Genomic DNA, 19,622 nt, shown 5'->3' with positions numbered 1-19,622 from the left:
ACTCTAACACCGTCACACAGCCACTCTAACACAGTCAGCTGTTATAACTTTTCTTAGCCACATGCTTCTACATCTGCATTGCTTGCTGTTTGGGGTTTTGGCGGGGTTTCTGTATAAGCACATTTGATTGATTGACTGATTGTTACACTGTTAGCCATTTCACATCAAAAGGGATACATCAGGGACATGTGTATGGAAGTTGGCTCCCAGGTTGATCTGAATGCAGAACTTTTCTCTATGTCAGGTTAGGCCCTTTGCATTGTGTGTGTGTGTGTAGGCATGCATGTGTTAGACTACAATACTTGTATCTCTCACACTCTCTGAGGGTCAGTGTGTGTGTGTGTGTGTGTGTGTGTGTGTGTGTGAGAGAGCGAGAGAGTGGGGACAGATCCTGCTGCGTCGTCCTATCTGCTGATAATGCAACAGTAATTAAATGAGAGAGAAAGGAGAGCGAGAGAGAGAAACACACACACACACACACACCGGGCTCCCGCTGCTACACACCGTGACTGAAGGACCTGACTGATAATGTCCTCACTGCACTTCTACTGCAGTCCCCCAATAATGTCCCTTCTCTCACTGTGGCTTATGGCTGCCAACACCCCATCAACTGGAGCTGGCCTACTGTGTGATCTTGTTGACTTGACCGGTTAAGGGAACGTCCTGGCCTACTGTGTGATCTTGTTGACTTGACCGGTTAAGGGAACGTCCTGGCCTACTGTGTGATCTTGTTGACTTGACCGGTTAAGGGAACGTCCTGGCCTACTGTGTGATCTTGTTGACTTGACCGGTTAAGGGAACGTCCTGGCCTACTGTGTGATCTTGTTGACTTGACCGTCCTGGGTTGTGATCTTGTTGAAGGGTTAACGTCCTGGCCGACTGTGTGATCTTGTTGACTTGACCGGTTAAGGGAACGTCCTGGCCGACTGTGTGATCTTGTTGACTTGACCGGTTAAGGGAACGTCCTGGCCGACTGTGTGATCTTGTTGACTTGACCGGTTAAGGGAACGTCCTGGCCGACTGTGTGATCTTGTTGACTTGACCGGTTAAGGGAACGTCCTGGCCGACTGTGTGATCTTGTTGACTTGACCGGTTAAGGGAACGTCCTGGCCTACTGTGTGATCTTGTTGACTTGACCGGTTAAGGGAACGTCCTGGCCTACTGTGTGATCTTGTTGACTTGACCGGTTAAGGGAACGCCTACTGTGATCTTGTTGACTTGACCGGTTGTGATCTTGTTGACTTGACCGGTTAAGGGAACGTCCTGGCCTACTGTGTGATCTTGTTGACTTGACCGGTTAAGGGAACGTCCTGGCCTACTGTGTGATCTTGTTGACTTGACCGGTTAAGGGAACGTCCTGGCCTACTGTGTGATCTTGTTGACTTGACCGGTTAAGGGAACGTCCTGGCCGACTGTGTGATCTTGTTGACTTGGAAGAAGTTCCTATTATGCGATGGTTTTAGACAAGTTATTCAGATCCACTTGAGTTTTGGATCAGAGCAGCTGCTATTTAACTAATATGCAATGTGTTCACATCTAAAAATTGTTTAGTTAGGGGAATGGGGAGATCATACATTTGGCTTTGGAGGGTAAAAACTAACTAGAGCTCCTGTTGCTGAAAAGGACCAGCCAACGGACCAGACCAGCCAACGTTTAAGACCACACCACCGATTCCAGCAGGTAACACACCTTGTTGCTCTGTTGTCGTTCGTTCCACATACATTTGAAAAGTCCTTTAAATAATTTGGTCTAGTCTGTACACTGCCTGAGTCTCAGTATGATGCAGACTCACAGAAGGCTGGGCGTCGTTGAAAAGACACATTGTCGTGCCACGACTGCAGATGCTTCTGCTCCCAGTTAGAAAAAGTATTGATCAGGCGGTGAATAGGAGCTATTACTGAGACTAAACACTCCATCTCTGTATCTCTTTCATACAGGAGTTTTACTTTACTTGAAGGACTGAGGTGGCAATTGTAACGGTGATTGTCCCCCCCAACGCGGGGCGAGAGGAAAATCCAATTCCATCAATAGACATGGACTAGAGCGAGCAAAAGAGATGAAAATGAAGAAGAAAAACGTGAGATGAGCAAGAGAGAGACAAAGAAAAAACGAACGAGAGGCTCATTCTCAACACGGGGAACTGGAAAACAGGGAAAGACAAAGAGAAGAAAAACAGAGTGCAGATTGTTAAATATGAGATTGTTTTACAGCAGATATTGAGTGAAAATGTAATCTATATATATATTGTTTTCAGAGTCAATTTGGCCGCTGTGGCCAATGAGCACAGCCTATGGTGCGCTGAGCTGTCCAGGCCCTGGTGATGGCCTGTCACTAGGAACCCTCTGATGAATGGCTGTGTTGAATTGAAAGAGACATGTAATATATATCAGACTTTTATTCTCTCTGTGTGCATTTGGTTCGGAGGGTGTGTGTGTACGGGAGAGAGGGAGAGAGAGAGAGAGGGGAGAGACAGAGAGCGAGGGGGAGAGAGAGAGAGGGCTAAAGGTTATGACAGAAGAATATGAGCGAGTGACAGAGACAGCAGGAGAGAGGGAGATGAAAGAGGTAGGAGACCAAGACAGAGCTGGACAGAGATGGGAAAGGAAGAATAGAGAGGCTGTTAAGAAGATTCTAACCAACAGCAACTCCAGCAGTTTCCCTGAGCGATTCACAGCAAGACAACATGCAATACGCCTGCCATTGATCCACAAGTCACACACAGAATAACACAAACTCTCATAACGACACACACACAAACACATAATACACTCACCTTTGTTTTTCTGACAGTTCTAGTCTAGTGTGCCACCATTTCAGTGACCTTGAAATAAAATACCCCCAATGAAGCTATCCAATAAATGACCCAAAACAAGCATGTATGCTGCTTGTGCAGTGCCTTCAGGAAGTATTCACACCCCTTGACTTGTGTTTGACTTGACAACATTCTGTTGTGTTACAGCCCGAATTTAAAAATGACTTAATTGAGATTTTTTTCCTCACAGTACCCCATAATGTCAAAGTAGAAACATGTCTTTTTAATTTTTTAAATAAATAAATTTAAAAAAGGTGAAATGTCTTGAGTCAATAAGTATTCAACCCCTTTGTTATGGCAAACCTAAATAAGTTCAGGAGTAAAACATTGCTTAACAAGTCACATAATAAGTTGCATGGAATCACTGCGTGTGCAAAAACAGTGTTTAACATAATATTTGAATGACTTCCTCATCTCTGTACCTCAGTTGAGCAGTGAATTTCAAACACAGATTCAACCACAAAGACCAGGGAGGTTTTCCAATGCCTCGCAAAGAAGGAGACCTATTGGTAGATGGGTACAAATAAAATAAAAAGCAGACATTGAATATCACTTTGAGCATGGTGAAGTAATTACACTTTGGATGGTGTATCAATACACACAGTCACTACAAAGATACAGGCGTCCTTCATAACTCAGTTTCCGGAGAGGAAGGAAACCGCTCAGCGATTTCACCATGAGGCCCATTATGACTTTAAAACAGTGACAGAGTTTAACGGCTGTTGATAGGAGAAAACTGAGGATGGATCAACAACATTGTAGTTACTCCACAATACTAACCTTAATGACAGAGTGAAAAGGAGGAAGCCTGTACAGAATAGAAATACTCCAAAACATGCATCCTGTTTGCAACAAGGCACTAAAGTAAAACTAAAGAAATTAACTTTATGTGCTGAATACAAAGTGTTACGTTTGGGGCAAATCCAACACATCACTGAGTACCATCTTCATAGCATGGTGGTGACTGCTTCATATTATGGGTATGCTCGTCCTCGGCAAGAACTAGGGACTTTTCCAACACATCACTGAGTACCATCTTCATAGCATGGTGGTGACTGCTTCATATTATGGGTATGCTCGTCCTCGGCAAGAACTAGGGACTTTTCCAACACATCACTGAGTACCATCTTCATAGCATGGTGGTGACTGCTTCATATTATGGGTGGTGACTAGGGACTTTTCCAACACATCACTGATACCATTAGCATGTGGTGACTGCTTCATATTATGGGTATGCTCGTCCTCGGCAAGAACTAGGGACTTTTCCAACACATCACTGAGTACCATCTTCATAGCATGGTGGTGACTGCTTCATATTATGGGTATGCTCGCCCTCGGCAAGAACTAGGGACTTTTCCAACACATCACTGAGTACCATCTTCATAGCATGGTGGTGACTGCTTCATATTATGGGTATGCTCGACCTCGGCAAGAACTAGGGACTTTTCCAACACATCACTGGGAGACAAATTCACCTTTCAGCAGGACAATAACCTAAAACACAAGGCCAAATATACACTGGAGTTGCTTCCCAAGACGACATTGAATGTTCCTGAGTGGCCTAGTTACAGTTGTATCTTAAACCAGCTTGAAAATCTATGGCAAGACATGAACATGGCTCAGCTGGTAGAGCATGGCACTGACAACGCCAGTGGTGTTTTTGATTCTCACGAGGGACCAGTATGAAAAAGGAAGGAAATGTCTGCACTCACTACTGTAAGTCTCTCTGGGACAGTCTGTCTGCTAAAATGACTCAAATCAACAACCAACTTGACAGAGCTTCAAGAATGTTTTAAACAATAAATGTGTAAATATTGTACAATCAAGGTGTGCAAAGCTCTTTGACATACCCAGCAAGACTCACAGATGTAATCACTGCCAAAGGTGATGCTAACATGCATTGACTCAGTGGGTTGAATACTTATCTAATGAAGATGGTGTTTCATTTTTCATAAATATTTTACAAATGCTAGAATTATTCTTCCACTTCGACATTGCCGAGTATTTTTTGTAAAATGTTGAAAAGAAAATGACAATTAAATCCCCATTTGAAACAACAAAACATAAGTCAAGGAGTGAGAATACTTTCTGAAGGCTCTGTATGTGACAGGTCCGTGAAATGGAACAAGCATTTGGGGCCAGTGGCATTGATAATATTTATACCGTTCTATAAATGTATAGGACCGAAGCTCACTGGTGTTCAGCACATCCAGTCCCCTGTCCCCTCTTCTCCCTCCAGCCCCCTTTCACTCCCTATCCCTCCCTCGCTCTCGCTCAACCCTCTATCCACCCTCTCCCTACCTCTCTTTCCCCTCTTTCCCCCCCATCCCTCTCTCGGTTTCCCTCTCCTCATGATGTGTGAAGGTGATTTGTTGTCACAGCGTGGGGATATTGAGCTGGGACCATATAGCTGATGGATGACCACCTGTAAGAGTGAGAGCTTACGTTAGCAATAGCACTAGTCTCAGATCAGTTCTATGATCACAGCTCCCACTGGATCCCACACACAGCAGCATGGCACCGACTGTTCTCCAGTCAGCTGGATTTCTCATGACTTTCATCAACTCATCTCTGCTCATGTCTTCGTGCCATCAGCACTGCAGCCTTTACTGTGTACTAGTCTTATAGTAATCTAACCAACATTATTCCAATGTTTTCAATCAAACATTGTACCAGATAAGGATAGTCCACAATGGCCTTAAAATAAAGCTAAAACCAATTCTTCTGTCGTCACTGTGAGAAAATGTCTTCCCCTCTAACAGTTTAATTCTGTTTTCTCTTATTCCTACGAGTATCATCACATGGACATGGGCCTGTAGTATATCTAACTATAGGTTTATTATGTTGTTGCTATAATATTTATAACTACAGGTTTATTATGTTGTTGCTATAGTATTTCTAACTACAGGTTTATTATGTTGCTGCTATAGTATTTCTAACTAGGGGTTTATTATGTTGTTGCTATAGTATATCTAACTACGGGTTTATTATGTTATTGCTATAGTATTCCTAACTACAGGTTTATTAAGTTGTTGCTATAGTATTTCTACCTAGGGGTTTATTATGTTGTTACTATAGTATTTCTAACTACAGGTGTATTATGTTGTTGCTATAGTATTTCTAACTACAGGTTTATTATGTTGTTGCTATAGTATTTCTAACTACAGGTTTATTATGTTGTTGCTATAGTATTTCTAAATAGGGGTTTATTAAGTTGTTGCTATAGTATTTCTAACTAGTGGTTTATTATTCTGTTACTATAGTATTTCTAACTAGTGGTTTATTATTCTGTTACTATAGTATATCTAACTAGTGGTGTATTATTCTGTTACTATAGTATTTCTAACTAGTGGTGTATTATTCTGTTACTATAGTATTTCTAACTAGGGGTTTATTATTCTGTTACTATAGTATTTCTAACTAGTGGTGTATTATTCTGTTACTATAGTATTTCTAACTAGTGGTGTATTATTCTGTTACTATAGTATTTCTAACTAGTGGTTTATTATTCTGTTACTATAGTATTTCTAACTAGGGGTTTATTAAGTTGTTGCTATAGTATTTCTAACTAGGGGTTTATTATTCTGTTGCTATAATATTTCTAACTACAGGTTTATTATGTTGTTGCTATAGTATTTCTAACTACAGGTTTATTATGTTGTTGCTATAGTATTTCTAACTAGTGGTGTATTATTCTGTTACTATAGTATTTCTAACTAGTGGTGTATTATTCTGTTACTATAGTATTTCTAACTAGTGGTGTATTATTCTGTTACTATAGTATTGCTAACTAGTGGTGTATTATTCTGTTACTATAGTATTTCTAACTAGTGGTTTATTATTCTGTTACTATAGTATATCTAACTAGTGGTGTATTATTCTGTTACTATAGTATTTCTAACTAGTGGTTTATTATTCTGTTACTATAGTATTTCTAACTAGTGGTGTATTATTCTGTTACTATAGTATTTCTAAAGACAGGTTTATTATGTTGTTGCTATAGTATTTCTAACTAGTGGTGTATTATTCTGTTACTATAGTATTTCTAACTAGTGGTTTATTATTCTGTTACTATAGTATTTCTAACTAGTGGTGTATTATTCTGTTACTATAGTATTTCTAACTAGTGGTGTATTATTCTGTTACTATAGTATTTCTAACTAGTGGTTTATTATTCTGTTACTATAGTATTTCTAACTAGTGGTTTATTATTCTGTTACTATAGTATTTCTAACTAATTATAGTATTTCTAACTAGTGGTTATTATTCTGTTACTATAGTATGTCTAACTAGTGGTTTATTATTCTGTTACTATAGTATTTCTAACTAGTGGTGTATTATTCTGTTACTATAGTCTAACTAGTGGTTTATTATTCTGTTACTATAGTATTTCTAACTAGGGTTTATTAAGTTGTTGCTATAGTATTTCTAACTAGTGGTGTATTATTCTGTTACTATAGTATGTCTAACTAGTGGTTTATTATTCTGTTACTATAGTATTTCTAACTAGTGGTGTATTATTCTGTTACTATAGTATTTCTAACTAGGGGTTTATTATTCTGTTACTATAGTATTTCTAACTAGTGGTGTATTATTCTGTTACTATAGTATTTCTAACTAGTGGTTTATTATTCTGTTACTATAGTATTTCTAACTAGTGGTTTATTATTCTGTTACTATAGTATTTCTAACTAGGGGTTTATTAAGTTAGTATTTCTAACTAGTGGTGTATTATTCTGTTACTATAGTATGTCTAACTAGTGGTTTATTATTCTGTTACTATAGTATTTCTAACTAGTCTGTTACTATAGTATGTCTAACTAGTGGTTTATTATTCTGTTACTATAGTATTTCTAACTAGCCCCTTGTTGCTATAGTATTTCTAACTAGTGGTGTATTATTCTGTTACTATAGTATGTCTAACTAGTGGTTTATTATTCTGTTACTATAGTATTTCTAACTAGTGGTGTATTATTCTGTTACTATAGTATTTCTAACTAGTGGTTTATTATTATGTTACTATAGTATTTCTAAAGACCTATAGTATATCTAACTAGTGGTGTATTATTCTGTTACTATAGTATTTCTAACTATTATTCTGTTACTATAGTATTTCTAACTAGTGGTGTATTATTCTGTTACTATAGTATGTCTAACTAGTGGTTTATTATTCCCTATAGTATTTCCCTAGTGGTGTATTATTCTGTTACTATAGTATTTCTAACTAGTGGTTTATTATTCTGTTACTATAGTATTTCTAACTAGTGGTGTATTATTCTGTTACTATAGTATATCTAACTAGTGGTGTATTATTCATAGTATTTCTAACCCTAACTAGTGGTGTATTATTCTGTTACTATAGTATTTCTAACTAGTGGTGTATTATTCTGTTACTATAGTATTTCTAACTAGTGGTGTATTATTCTGTTACTATAGTATGTCTAACTAGTGGTTTATTATTCTGTTGCTATAGTATTTCTAACTAGTGGTGTATTATTCTGTTGCTATAGTATTTCTAACTAGTGGTTTATTATTCTGTTGCTATAGCTGATATTATGACCACCTGTTACTATAGTAGTGGTGTATTATTCTGCTTACTATAGTATTTTAACTAGTGGTGTAGCATTCTGTTACTATAGTATTTCTAACAGTTTATTATTCTGTTACTATAGTATTTCTATGGTTTATTATCTGTTACATAGTATATCAGTGGTGTATTATCCCACAGTATTTCTAACTAGTGGTGTATTATTCTGTTACTATAGTATTTCTAACTAGTGGTTTATTATTCTGTTACTATAGTATTTCTAACTAGTGGTGCATTATTCTAACTAGTGGTGTATTATTCTGTTGCTATAGTATATCTAACTAGTGGTGTATTATTCTGTTACTATAGTATTTCTAACTAGTTGTTACTATAGTATGTCTAACTAGTGGTTTATTATTCTGTTGCTATAGTATTTCTAACTAGTGGTGTATTATTCTGTTGCTATAGTATTTCTAACTATGGTTTATTATTCTGTTGCTATAGTATTTCTAACTAGTGGTGTATTATTCTACTGTATATCTAACTATGTCTGTTACTATAGTATTTCAACTAGTGGTGTAATACTGTTACAGTATTTCTAACTAGTGGTTTATTACTGTTACTATAGTATTTCTAACTAGTTTATTATTCTGTTTATAGTAATCTAACTAGTGGTGTATTATTCTGTTACTATAGTATTTCCAGTGGTGTATTATTCTGTTCAGTATAACTAGTGGTTTATTATTCTGTTACTATAGTATTTCTAACTAGTGGTGCATTATTCTAACTAGTGGTGTATTATTCTGTTGCTATAGTATATCTAACTAGTGGTGTATTATTCTGTTACTATAGTATTTCTAACTAGTGGTTTATTATTCTGTTACTATAGTATTTCTAACTAGTGGTGTATTATTCTGTTACTATAGTATTTCTAACTAGTGGTGTATTATTCTGTTACTATAGTATTTCTAACTAGTGGTTTATTATTCTGTTACTATAGTATTTCTAACTAGTGGTGTATTATTCTGTTACTATAGTATTTCTAACTAGTGGTGTATTATTCTAACTAGTGGTGTATTATTCTGTTGCTATAGTATTTCTAACTAGTGGTGTATTATTCTGTTACTATAGTATTTCTAACTAGTGGTTTATTATTCTGTTACTATAGTATTTCTAACTAGTGGTGTATTATGTTGTTACTATAGTATGTACTAGTGGTTTATTATTCTGTTAATAGTATTTCTAACAGTGGTGTATTATTCTGTTACTATAGTATTTTAACTAGTGGTTTATTATTCTGTTACTATAGTATATCTAACTAGTGGTTTATTATTCTGTTACTATAGTATTTCTAACTAGTGGGTTTATTATAGTTGTTGCTATAGTATTTCTAATTTCTAACTAGTGGTTTATTATGTTGTTGTGTATTAGTTACTATCTAACTAACAGTGGTGGTTTATTAATAGTTGTTGTTACTATAGTATTTCTAACTAGTGGGTTACTTTATTATGGTTTATTATTTGTTGCTATAGTATATCTAACTAGTGGTGTATTATTCTGTTACTATAGGTTTATTATTCTGTTACTATAGTATTTCTAACTAGTGGTTTATTATTCTGTTACTATAGTATTTCTAACTAGTGGTAAATTATTCTAACTAGTGGTGTATTATTCTGTTGCTATAGTATATCTAACTAGTGGTGTATTATTCTGTTACTATAGTATTTCTAACTAGTGGTGTATTATTCTGTTACTATAGTATGTCTAATAGTGGTTTATTATTCTGTTGCTATAGTATTTCTAACTAGTGGTTTATTATGTTGTTGCTATAGTATTTCTAACTAGTGGTTTATTATTCTGTTGCTATAGTATTTCTAACTATGTATTATGTTACTATAGTATATCTAACTAGTGGTGTATTATTCTGTTACTATAGTATTTCTAACTAGTGGTGTTATTCTGTTTATAGTATTTCTAACTTGTTTATTATTCTGTTACTATAGTATTTCTAACTAGTGGTTTATTATTTGTTACTATAGTATTTCTAACTAGTGGTGTATTATTCTGTTACTATAGTATTTCTAACTAGTGGTGTATTATTCTGTTACTATAGTATTTCTAACTAGTGGTTTATTATTCTGTTACTATAGTATTTCTAACTAGTGGTGCATTATTCTAACTAGTGGTGTATTATTCTGTTGCTATAGTATTCTAACTAGTGGTGTATTATTCTGTTACTATAGTATTTCTAACTAGTGGTTTATTATTCTGTATAGTATTTCTAACTAGTGGTGTATTATTCTGTTACTATAGTATTTCTAACTAGTGGTGTATTATTCTGTTACTATAGTATTTCTAACTAGTGGTTTATTATTCTGTTACTATAGTATTTCTAACTATAGTATTTCTAACTAGTGGTGTATTATTCTGTTACTATAGTATTCTAACTAGTGGTGTATTATTCTGTTACTATAGTATTTCTAACTAGTGGTGTATTATTCTGTTACTATAGTATTTCTAACTAGTGGTGTATTATTCTAACTAGTGGTGTATTATTCTGTTACTATAGTATTTCTAACTAGTGGTTTATTATTCTGTTACTATAGTATTTCTAACTAGTGGTGTATTATTCTAACTAGTGGTGTATTATTCTGTTACTATAGTATTTCTAACTAGTGGTGTATTATTCTGTTACTATAGTATTTCTAACTAGTGGTTTATTATTCTGTTACTATAGTATTTCTAACTAGTGGTGTATTATTCTGTTACTATAGTATTTCTAACTAGTGGTTTATTATTCTGTTACTATAGTATTTCTAACTAGTGGTGTATTATTCTGTTACTATAGTATTTCTAACTAGTGGTGTATTATTCTGTTACTATAGTATTTCTAACTAGTGGTGTATTATTCTGTTACTATAGTATTTCTAACTAGTGGTTTATTATTCTGTTACTATAGTATTTCTAACTAGTGGTTTATTATTCTGTTACTATAGTATTTCTAACTACAGGTTTATTATGTTGTTGCTATAGGTGTTTATTATGTATTATTCTGTTACTATAGTATTTCTAACTAGTGGTTTATTATTCTGTTACTATAGTATTTCTAACTAGTGGTGTATTATTCTGTTACTATAGTATTTCTAACTAGTGGTTTATTATCTGTTACTATAGTATTTCTAACTAGTGGTGTATTATTCTGTTCTATAGTATTTCTAACTAGTGGTGTATTATTCTGTTACTATAGTATTTCTAACTAGTGGTGTATTATTCTAACTAGTATTTCTAACTAGTGGTTTATTATTCTGTTACTATAGTATTTCTAACTAGTGGTGTATTATTCTGTTACTATAGTATTTCTAACTAGTGGTTTATTATTCTGTTACTATAGTATTTCTAACTAGTGGTGTATTATTCTGTTACTATAGTATTTCTAACTAGTGGTGTATTATTCTGTTACTATAGTATTTCTAACTAGTGGTGTATTATTCTGTTACTATAGTATTTCTAACTAGTGGTGTATTATTCTGTTACTATAGTATTTCTAACTAGTGGTGTATTATTCTGTTACTATAGTATTTCTAACTAGTGGTGTATTATTCTGTTACTATAGTATTTCTAACTAGTGGTTTATTATTCTGTTACTATAGTATTTCTAACTAGTGGTGTATTATTCTGTTACTATAGTATTTCTAACTAGTGGTGTATTATTCTGTTAACTATAGTATTTCTAACTAGTGGTGTATTATTCTGTTACTATAGTATTTCTAACTAGTGGTGTATTATTCTGTTACTATAGTATTTCTAACTAGTGGTTTATTATTCTGTTACTATAGTATTTCTAACTAGTGGTTTATTATTCTGTTACTATAGTATTTCTAACTAGTGGTGTATTATTCTGTTACTATAGTATTTCTAACTAGTGGTGTATTATTCTGTTGCTATAGTATTTCTAACTAGTGGTTTATTATTCTGTTACTATAGTATTTCTAACTAGTGGTTTATTATTCTGGTATTATTCTAACTAGTGGTTATTATTCTGTTACTATAGTATTTCTAACTAGTGGTTTATTATTCTGTTACTATAGTATTTCTAACTAGTGGTGTATTATTCTGTTACTATAGTATTTCTAACTAGTGGTTTATTATTCTGTTACTATAGTATTTCTAACTAGTGGTTTATTATTCTGTTACTATAGTATTTCTAACTAGTGGTTTATTATTCTGTTGTATTTTCTAACTAGTGGTGTATTATGTTCTATAGTATTTCTAACTAGTGGTGTATTATTCTGTTACTATAGTATTTCTAACTAGTGGTGTATTATTCTGTTACTATAGTATTTCTAACTAGTGGTGTATTATTCTAACTAGTGGTGTATTATTCTGTTACTATAGTATTTCTAACTAGTGGTGTATTATTCTGTTACTATAGTATTTCTAACTAGTGGTGTATTATTATTCTGTTGCTATAGTATTTCTAACTAGTGGTTTATTATTCTGTTACTATAGTATTTCTAACTAGTGGTGTATTATTCTGTTACTATAGTATTTCTAACTAGTGGTTTATTATTCTGTTACTATAGTATTTCTAACTAGTGGTGTATTATTCTGTTACTATAGTATTTCTAACTAGTGGTGTATTATTCTGTTGCTATAGTATTTCTAACTAGTGGTTTATTATTCTGTTGCCACAGTGTTTCCAAGGGAGAGAGGTTGCAGGTGAAAACAGTGTTGATATTGATCTGCTATTCTTTTGTAATGATTTATTGATGACCAGACTTGTCAAGCGTCATTAAATAAGACCTCTCCACCTCTCTACTACTTCACAGAGAAACTACCATACTCCAAGTAACTGTCAACTGTCCCAACTGTCCATCGGACCAGGATTTGTCATATGCACGTGATGCGACCAGGAACAAACTAATAGTTTGACCACCAACTCCTTTAGGGTCGTCTTTGGCTGCTGTGAAGGTGTTGGTACATCCAAATTGTTGCTCTATTCTTTCCCAGCTTGAAGAGATGTCTTATGGAGTTGAGTGAGATGGTCGGTAGGGAGGCAAATCTTTTAGCAGACAAAGTGTTTGACCCCTGTTCCCACCACTACGATGCAGATTGTGTGTGTGCATGTGTGGGCTTTCTTATTCATTAGAGTGCATATCTGACTTATTCCACTATGACATTGTACATAAGGAGACAAACCAGTTGGACCCCTATTCCCTTCATTAAAGACACTAACCCAACTGGGAAAAGTGTGAAGAATAATTGTCAGATAGATTTTAGGGGACAAACTTATACAAAGCAAAGTATCTCTCCTCCCTATCTAGAGGGGACAACACATTGGGAAACAGCTTGGGGGTGTCAGTTTAAACAAGGTATTTGACCCCTCGTACCCTCCCTAGGGGACATATCTGACTGAGAACAGCAGCATGGTCTGTCTGTACAGGCCAGATCTCAACCTGTGTGTACGGTGTGTCTCTCTCTGTGTGTGTGATTTGACCTCTCCTCTTTAGCAGGAGGGGGAAAAAAGAGTGCAAGAGATCACACTGGCAGCAGCGTGAGGTTTCCACTTGGAGGATGGATACCAAGGCCAGTCTGACAGCAGTGGCAGAGAAAAGGGAGAGAAAGTGTGAAGATGTTTCCCCTCATCTTTAGTCTGATAACACCGTAGGGGCTTATGGTGTAGAGCGAGAGGGGGGAGGGAGGGAGAGAGGGAGAGAGAGAGGGGGAGGGAGGGAGGGAGAGAGGGAGGAGGGGGAGGGGGGAGGGAGGAGCGAGGGGGAGGGAGAGGGAGCGAGGGGGAGGGAGCGAGGGGGAGGGAGCGAGGGGGAGGGAGCGAGGGGGGGGAGGGAGGGAGCGAGGGGGAGGGAGGGAGGGAGAGAGGCGGGAGGGAGGGAGAGAGGCGGGAGGGAGGGAGAGAGGGAGCGAGGCGGGAGGGAGCGAGGGGGGAGGGAGCGAGGGAGGGACGGAGGGAGGTGGCAGGAGGAGGGGGGAGGGAGCGAGGACGCAGAGCTGCAGAGAAAACTGTTTCTCTATCAAAAGTTCCCTCAGGCAGCAGAGATGGTGTGAGGTGTGATGCAGACTCCGTATGGAGTCTGTGTGTTACAGTGTAAGGCTGAGTGGAGTGAAACAAGCTGTTTTAAGTAGGGTGTATGCTGATGAAATATAATGTGCTGCGTAGTGGGCTGTATAGAGCACTACTGGATAATGTGCTGTGTAGAGGGCTGTATAGAGCACTACTGGATAATGTGCTGTGTAGTGGGCTGTATAGAGCACTACTGGATAATGTGCTGTGTAGTGGGCTGTATAGAGCACTACTGGATAATGTGCTGTGTAGTAGGCTGTATAGAGCACGACTGGATGCTGTGTAGTGGTCTGTATAGAGCACTACTGGATAATGTACTGTGTAGTGGGCTGTATAGAGCACTACTGGATAATGTGCTGTGTAGTAGGCTGTATAGAGCACGACTGGATGCTGTGTAGTGTACTGTAGTATGCTGGTTGATAGTGTTCCCTTACCCTGTCCTCCAGCCTGGCAACCTGTTCCCTGTAGAAGGCATCCTGTTTCTTCAGTTCCTGGTCTCTGAGCTCCAGCTGCTTAGCCTACACACACAAAGGAGAGAGGAGAGGGGAGAGAAGAGGAGGAGAGAAAGGAGAGAGGAGAGAGGAGGAGGAGAGAAAGGAGAGAGAAGAGAGGAGGAGAGAAAGGAGAGAGAAGAGAGAGAGAAGAGAGGAGACATTACTAGAGCATTCAGTCAACCATGGACACAGAAGAGACACAGGACACACTCGGGATAACTCAGTCAACAGCAGTTACAGGGGATAGAGAACACAAAAAATGGACAACACACTTTCCATTACCAGAGCCATGAGTGGATGTGGACGTGGGGTATTGGGGCATGGGTTATTGGGAAGTGATGGGGGATGCCAAGAGACAGCCCTCTCACTCATTGCCTTCTGCTACTTTCAAGGACATCGGTGTGTGTGTGCAGAAATGTGTGTGTGTGTATCTGCAGAAATGTGTGTATCTGCAGAAATGTGTGTGTGTGTGTGTGTGTGTGTGTGTGTGTGTGTGTGTGTGTGTGTGTGTGTGTAGCCACACTGCAGTCTGACAGGGGAGATAGCATCAGACCAGGACAATGGAAGGCCTGCTCTCTTTATTTATGACCCTGTGATACCAGTACTGCACTTTTCTACAGTGACCTTCAATAAACACCCATCTGACTCCAGCTGATCCTCCCCTATGATACAAGACTGTCAGCTCTGAGGAAATCAACTTCAGAGCCTACACACTAAACTGCCAGAGGAATGAGAGAGACAGAGAGAGAGAGAGAGAGAGACGGGGTGCGAGAGAGAGAGAGAGAGAGAGAGAGACGGGTGAAGTAGAGAGAGAGACGGGGTGCGAGAGAGAGAGAGAGACGGGGTGCGAGAGAGAGAGAGAGACGGGGTGCGAGAGAGAGAGAGAGACGGGGTGCGAGAGAGAGAGAGAGAGAGACGGGGTGCGAGAGAGAGAGAGAGACGGGGTGCGAGAGAGAGAGAGACGGGGTGCGAGAGAGAGAGAGACGGGGTGAGAGAGAGAGAGGGGTGCGAGAGAGAGACGGGTTGAGAGAGAGAGAGAGAGAGAGAGACGGGTTGAGAGAGAGAGACGGGGTGCGAGAGAGACGGGGTGCGAGAGAGAGAGAGAGAGACGGGTTGCGAGAGAGAGAGACGGGGTGCGAGAGAGAGAGAGACGGGGTGCGAGAGAGAGAGAGAGACGGGGGTGCGAGAGAGAGAGAGAGAGACGGGGTGCGAGAGAGAGAGAGAGAGAGAGACGGGGTGCGAGAGAGAGAGAGAGAGAGAGAGAGACGGGGTGAGAGAGAGAGAGAGAGACGGGGTGAGAGAGAGAGAGACGGGGTGCGAGAGAGAGAGAGACGGGGTGCGAGAGAGAGAGAGACGGGGTGCGAGAGAGAGAGACGGGGTGCGAGAGAGAGAGAGAGACGGGGTGAGAGAGAGAGCGGGGTGAGAGAGAGAGAGAGAGACGGGGTGCGAGAGAGAGAGAGACGGGGTGCGAGAGAGACGGGGCGAGAGAGAGAGAGAGACGGGGGCGAGAGAGACGGGTGCGAGAGAGACGGGTTGAGAGAGACGGGGTGCGAGAGAGACGGGGTGCGAGAGAGACGGGGCGCGAGAGAGACGGGGTGCGAGAGAGACGGGAGAGAGAGACGGGGTGCGAGAGAGAGACGGGGTGCGAGAGAGAGAGAGACGGGGTGCGAGAGAGAGAGAGACGGGGTTGCGAGAGAGACGGGTTGAGAGAGAGAGAGACGGGGTGCGAGAGAGACGAGAGAGAGAGCGAGAGAGAGAGACGGGGTGCGAGAGAGAGAGACGGGTGAGAGAGAGAGAGAGACGGGGTGCGAGAGAGAGAGACGGGGTGCGAGAGAGAGAGAGACGGGGTGCGAGAGAGAGAGAGACGGGGTGCGAGAGAGAGAGAGAGAGAGACGGGGTGCGAGAGAGAGAGAGACGGGGTGCGAGAGAGAGAGAGCGAGAGAGAGAGAAAGAGCGAGAGATGGGGAGCTCAGCGCTCCAGTCTTACCTTCCGTGTAATCTCCTGAAGACAGAAAGCATTTAAAGAGAACGAGAGGAAGAGAGAAAGAAAGACAGAGCAGAGTGCTGATAAAACGTTGAACTTCTTCAAAATGACATTTCAACTGGTTAAGTATTCAAAAGCTGGGAGTGACTGACCGCCACAACGCTTTATGCTTGAGCAAACACAAACTCATGTTTACTCACTCGCTCTCCATCTTTCACACATAGATGTAGGATCGTCATTTGATCTATAGTCACAGCTAAAATAATCCTTGTGAACGTTTAGTCCATGACGTTGCTTGATTGGTGGTTAGGCTATTAGCTGGACAAAAGTAGGCTACATGAAAAGTGCAATACTGTTAATATAACCGTGTGTTAGTGTGGGTTTTCAGTTAAAGCTGCAATAAGTAACTGTTCCTGTCTTCACCAGGGGTATTCAACTCATCCTAGGAGAGTTGGAGCCTGCTGGTCTTCTATTCTATCTGGTCATTAACTCCATACTACTGGTGTCCCAGGTCTAAAATCAGTCCCTGATTCGAGGAAACAATTAAAACATGCAATGGAACTGACTTCCAGAGTTGAGTTTGAGGCCTGTATACTATACTTGCTCGTTTTGTCACATAAACTGAACTTGGACGTTCTATGAGAATTTTAGACACCAGGAAATGGCGGAACAATTTCTGCATAGAGCATCTTTAATTTATGGGAATCACAAAACTAATCTGCATTTCCTGCAAATTCTCAGCAAAAAAATAGTGATTCAATTAAGATCCTACATCTATGTATGCATTGAAAGACATACGGACTAACTGAACTGAACTAAATTGACTGAGCTGTGCGTGACTGTTAGAAGACGGGCTCCATGAAATCTAATAGTGTACTGGGCAGCCCAAACGGTGACCCTGTGTGCCAGAAAACTGTCTCCCTTCCACAGCTCAATCAAGCTTGAAACAGAACATCTCTGACAGGGGCGGGTAGGACTTTGTATCACCATGATTACAGATGGAGAAAGACAAAAGAAACACGCCCAGACACAAACATGGCTCAGACACGTCAACACACACACTGATCCCAAACATACACACAGCACACACACCCGGCAGAGCAGCTGTACTCACAGAGTGGGGACACAGAAATGTGTAGTAAAAGGGAAACTAAAGGGACATTCAAAAAGGGAGGCAGTGACACAAATGTTTCCAGGGATTTTGTTTTTCTTCTCTGTGTGTCTGATCGTGTAGCAGGTGTTAAGAGTTTCTCTTTAGACTACAGTAGTTCATATGGTCTAATTCAGACAACACACACACACACACACACACACACACACTGCACGCTGTCAGGATTTCTTCCCACTGATTAACCCCATTCAGTGGCCCTAAAGATAATCTAATCATACTAAAGCCCAAACAATGGGACAGCCTTCCATGACCACCGATCCACTTTTGTTCCCCTAATGAAGAGGCTGTAGGGGGGGGGGGTTCGAACTTGAAAAAGGGAAGAGAGAGAGAATGAAAAGGGTGGATAAAAGGTGATTTATCATAGTGAGCTGTCAGGCAGGCCACCGTTCCTCTGACATGTGGCCCTCATAGTGAGCCGTCCGGCTGGCCACCGTTCCTCTGACATGTGACCCTCGTAGTGAGCCGTCAGGCTGGCCACCGTTCCTCTGACATGTGGCCCTCATAGTGAGCAGTCAGGCTGGCCACCGTTCCTCTGACATGTGGCCCTCATAGTGAGCAGTCAGGCTGGCCACCGTTCCTCTGACATGTGGCCCCCATAGTGAGCAGTCAGGCTGGCCACCGTTCCTCTGACATGTGGCCCTCATAGTGAGCCAGTCAGGCTGGCCACCGTTCCTCTGATGTGGCCCTGTGAGCTAGTGAGCCAGTCAGGCTGGCCACCGTTCCTCTGACATGTGGCCCTCATAGTGAGCAGTCAGGCTGGCCACCGTTCCTCTGACATGTGGCCCTCATAGTGAGCAGTCAGGCTGGCCACCATTCCTCTGACATGTGGCATAGTGAGCAGTCAGGCTAGGCCAACGTTCCTCTGACATGTAGCCCTCATAGTGAGCAGTCAGGCTGGCCACCATTCCTCTGACATGTGTCTGCTAAATGACTTAAATGTAAATGTAAAATGTAATGTGGCCCTCATAGTGAGCCGTCAGGCTGGCCACCGTTCCTCTGACATGTGGCCCTCATAGTGAGCCGTCAGGCTGGCCAACGTTCCCCTGACATGTGGCCCTCATAGTGAGCAGTCAGGCTGGCCACCGTTCCTCTGGCATGTGGCCCTCATAGTGAGCATAGTGAGTGAGCAGTCAGGCTGGCCACTGTTCCTCTGCTCACTATGTCAGGCTGGCCACTGTTCCTCACATGTCAGAGGAACAGTGGCCAGCCTGACTGCTCACTATGAGGGCCACATGTCAGTCAGGCTGGCCACTGTTCCTCTGACATGTGGCCCTCATAGTGAGCAGTCAGGCTGGCCACTGTTCCTCTGACATGTGGCCCTCATAGTGAGCCGTCAGGCTGGCCACCGTTCCTCTGACATGTGGCCCTCAGTGAGCAGTCAGGCTGGCCAACGTTCCTCTGACATGTGGCCCTCAGGAGGGACAGAGAAAGAAAGGAAGTTGTGAGAACAAAGAGAGCAAGAGAGAGAAAGAAATAAAGAGAGAGAAAAGTAAAGACCGAGAGACACTAAAATAGACAAATCCTCTCATGTTTGGGACCATGTCCAGGGCTG

General features: G+C 40.1%; 1 protein-coding gene across 2 annotated transcripts in view; it reads right to left on the bottom strand.

Annotated features, from left to right (window-relative positions):
- The window catches only part of LOC135515625 (MICOS complex subunit MIC19-like), a 118,104-nt gene that overhangs the window by 42,379 nt on the left and 56,103 nt on the right, over positions 1-19,622 (bottom strand). For both annotated transcript variants that reach the window (XM_064939252.1, XM_064939253.1), the window contains exon 6: positions 14,856-14,939. In XM_064939252.1, the coding sequence (XP_064795324.1) occupies positions 14,856-14,939 (84 nt within the window). The remainder of the gene's footprint in view (positions 1-14,855; positions 14,940-19,622) is intronic.

Source organism: Oncorhynchus masou, chromosome 27 (assembly GCF_036934945.1).
Source record: "Oncorhynchus masou masou isolate Uvic2021 chromosome 27, UVic_Omas_1.1, whole genome shotgun sequence".
Taxonomy (NCBI): domain Eukaryota; kingdom Metazoa; phylum Chordata; class Actinopteri; order Salmoniformes; family Salmonidae; genus Oncorhynchus; species Oncorhynchus masou.
This window is presented reverse-complemented; position numbering and strand designations above follow the sequence as displayed.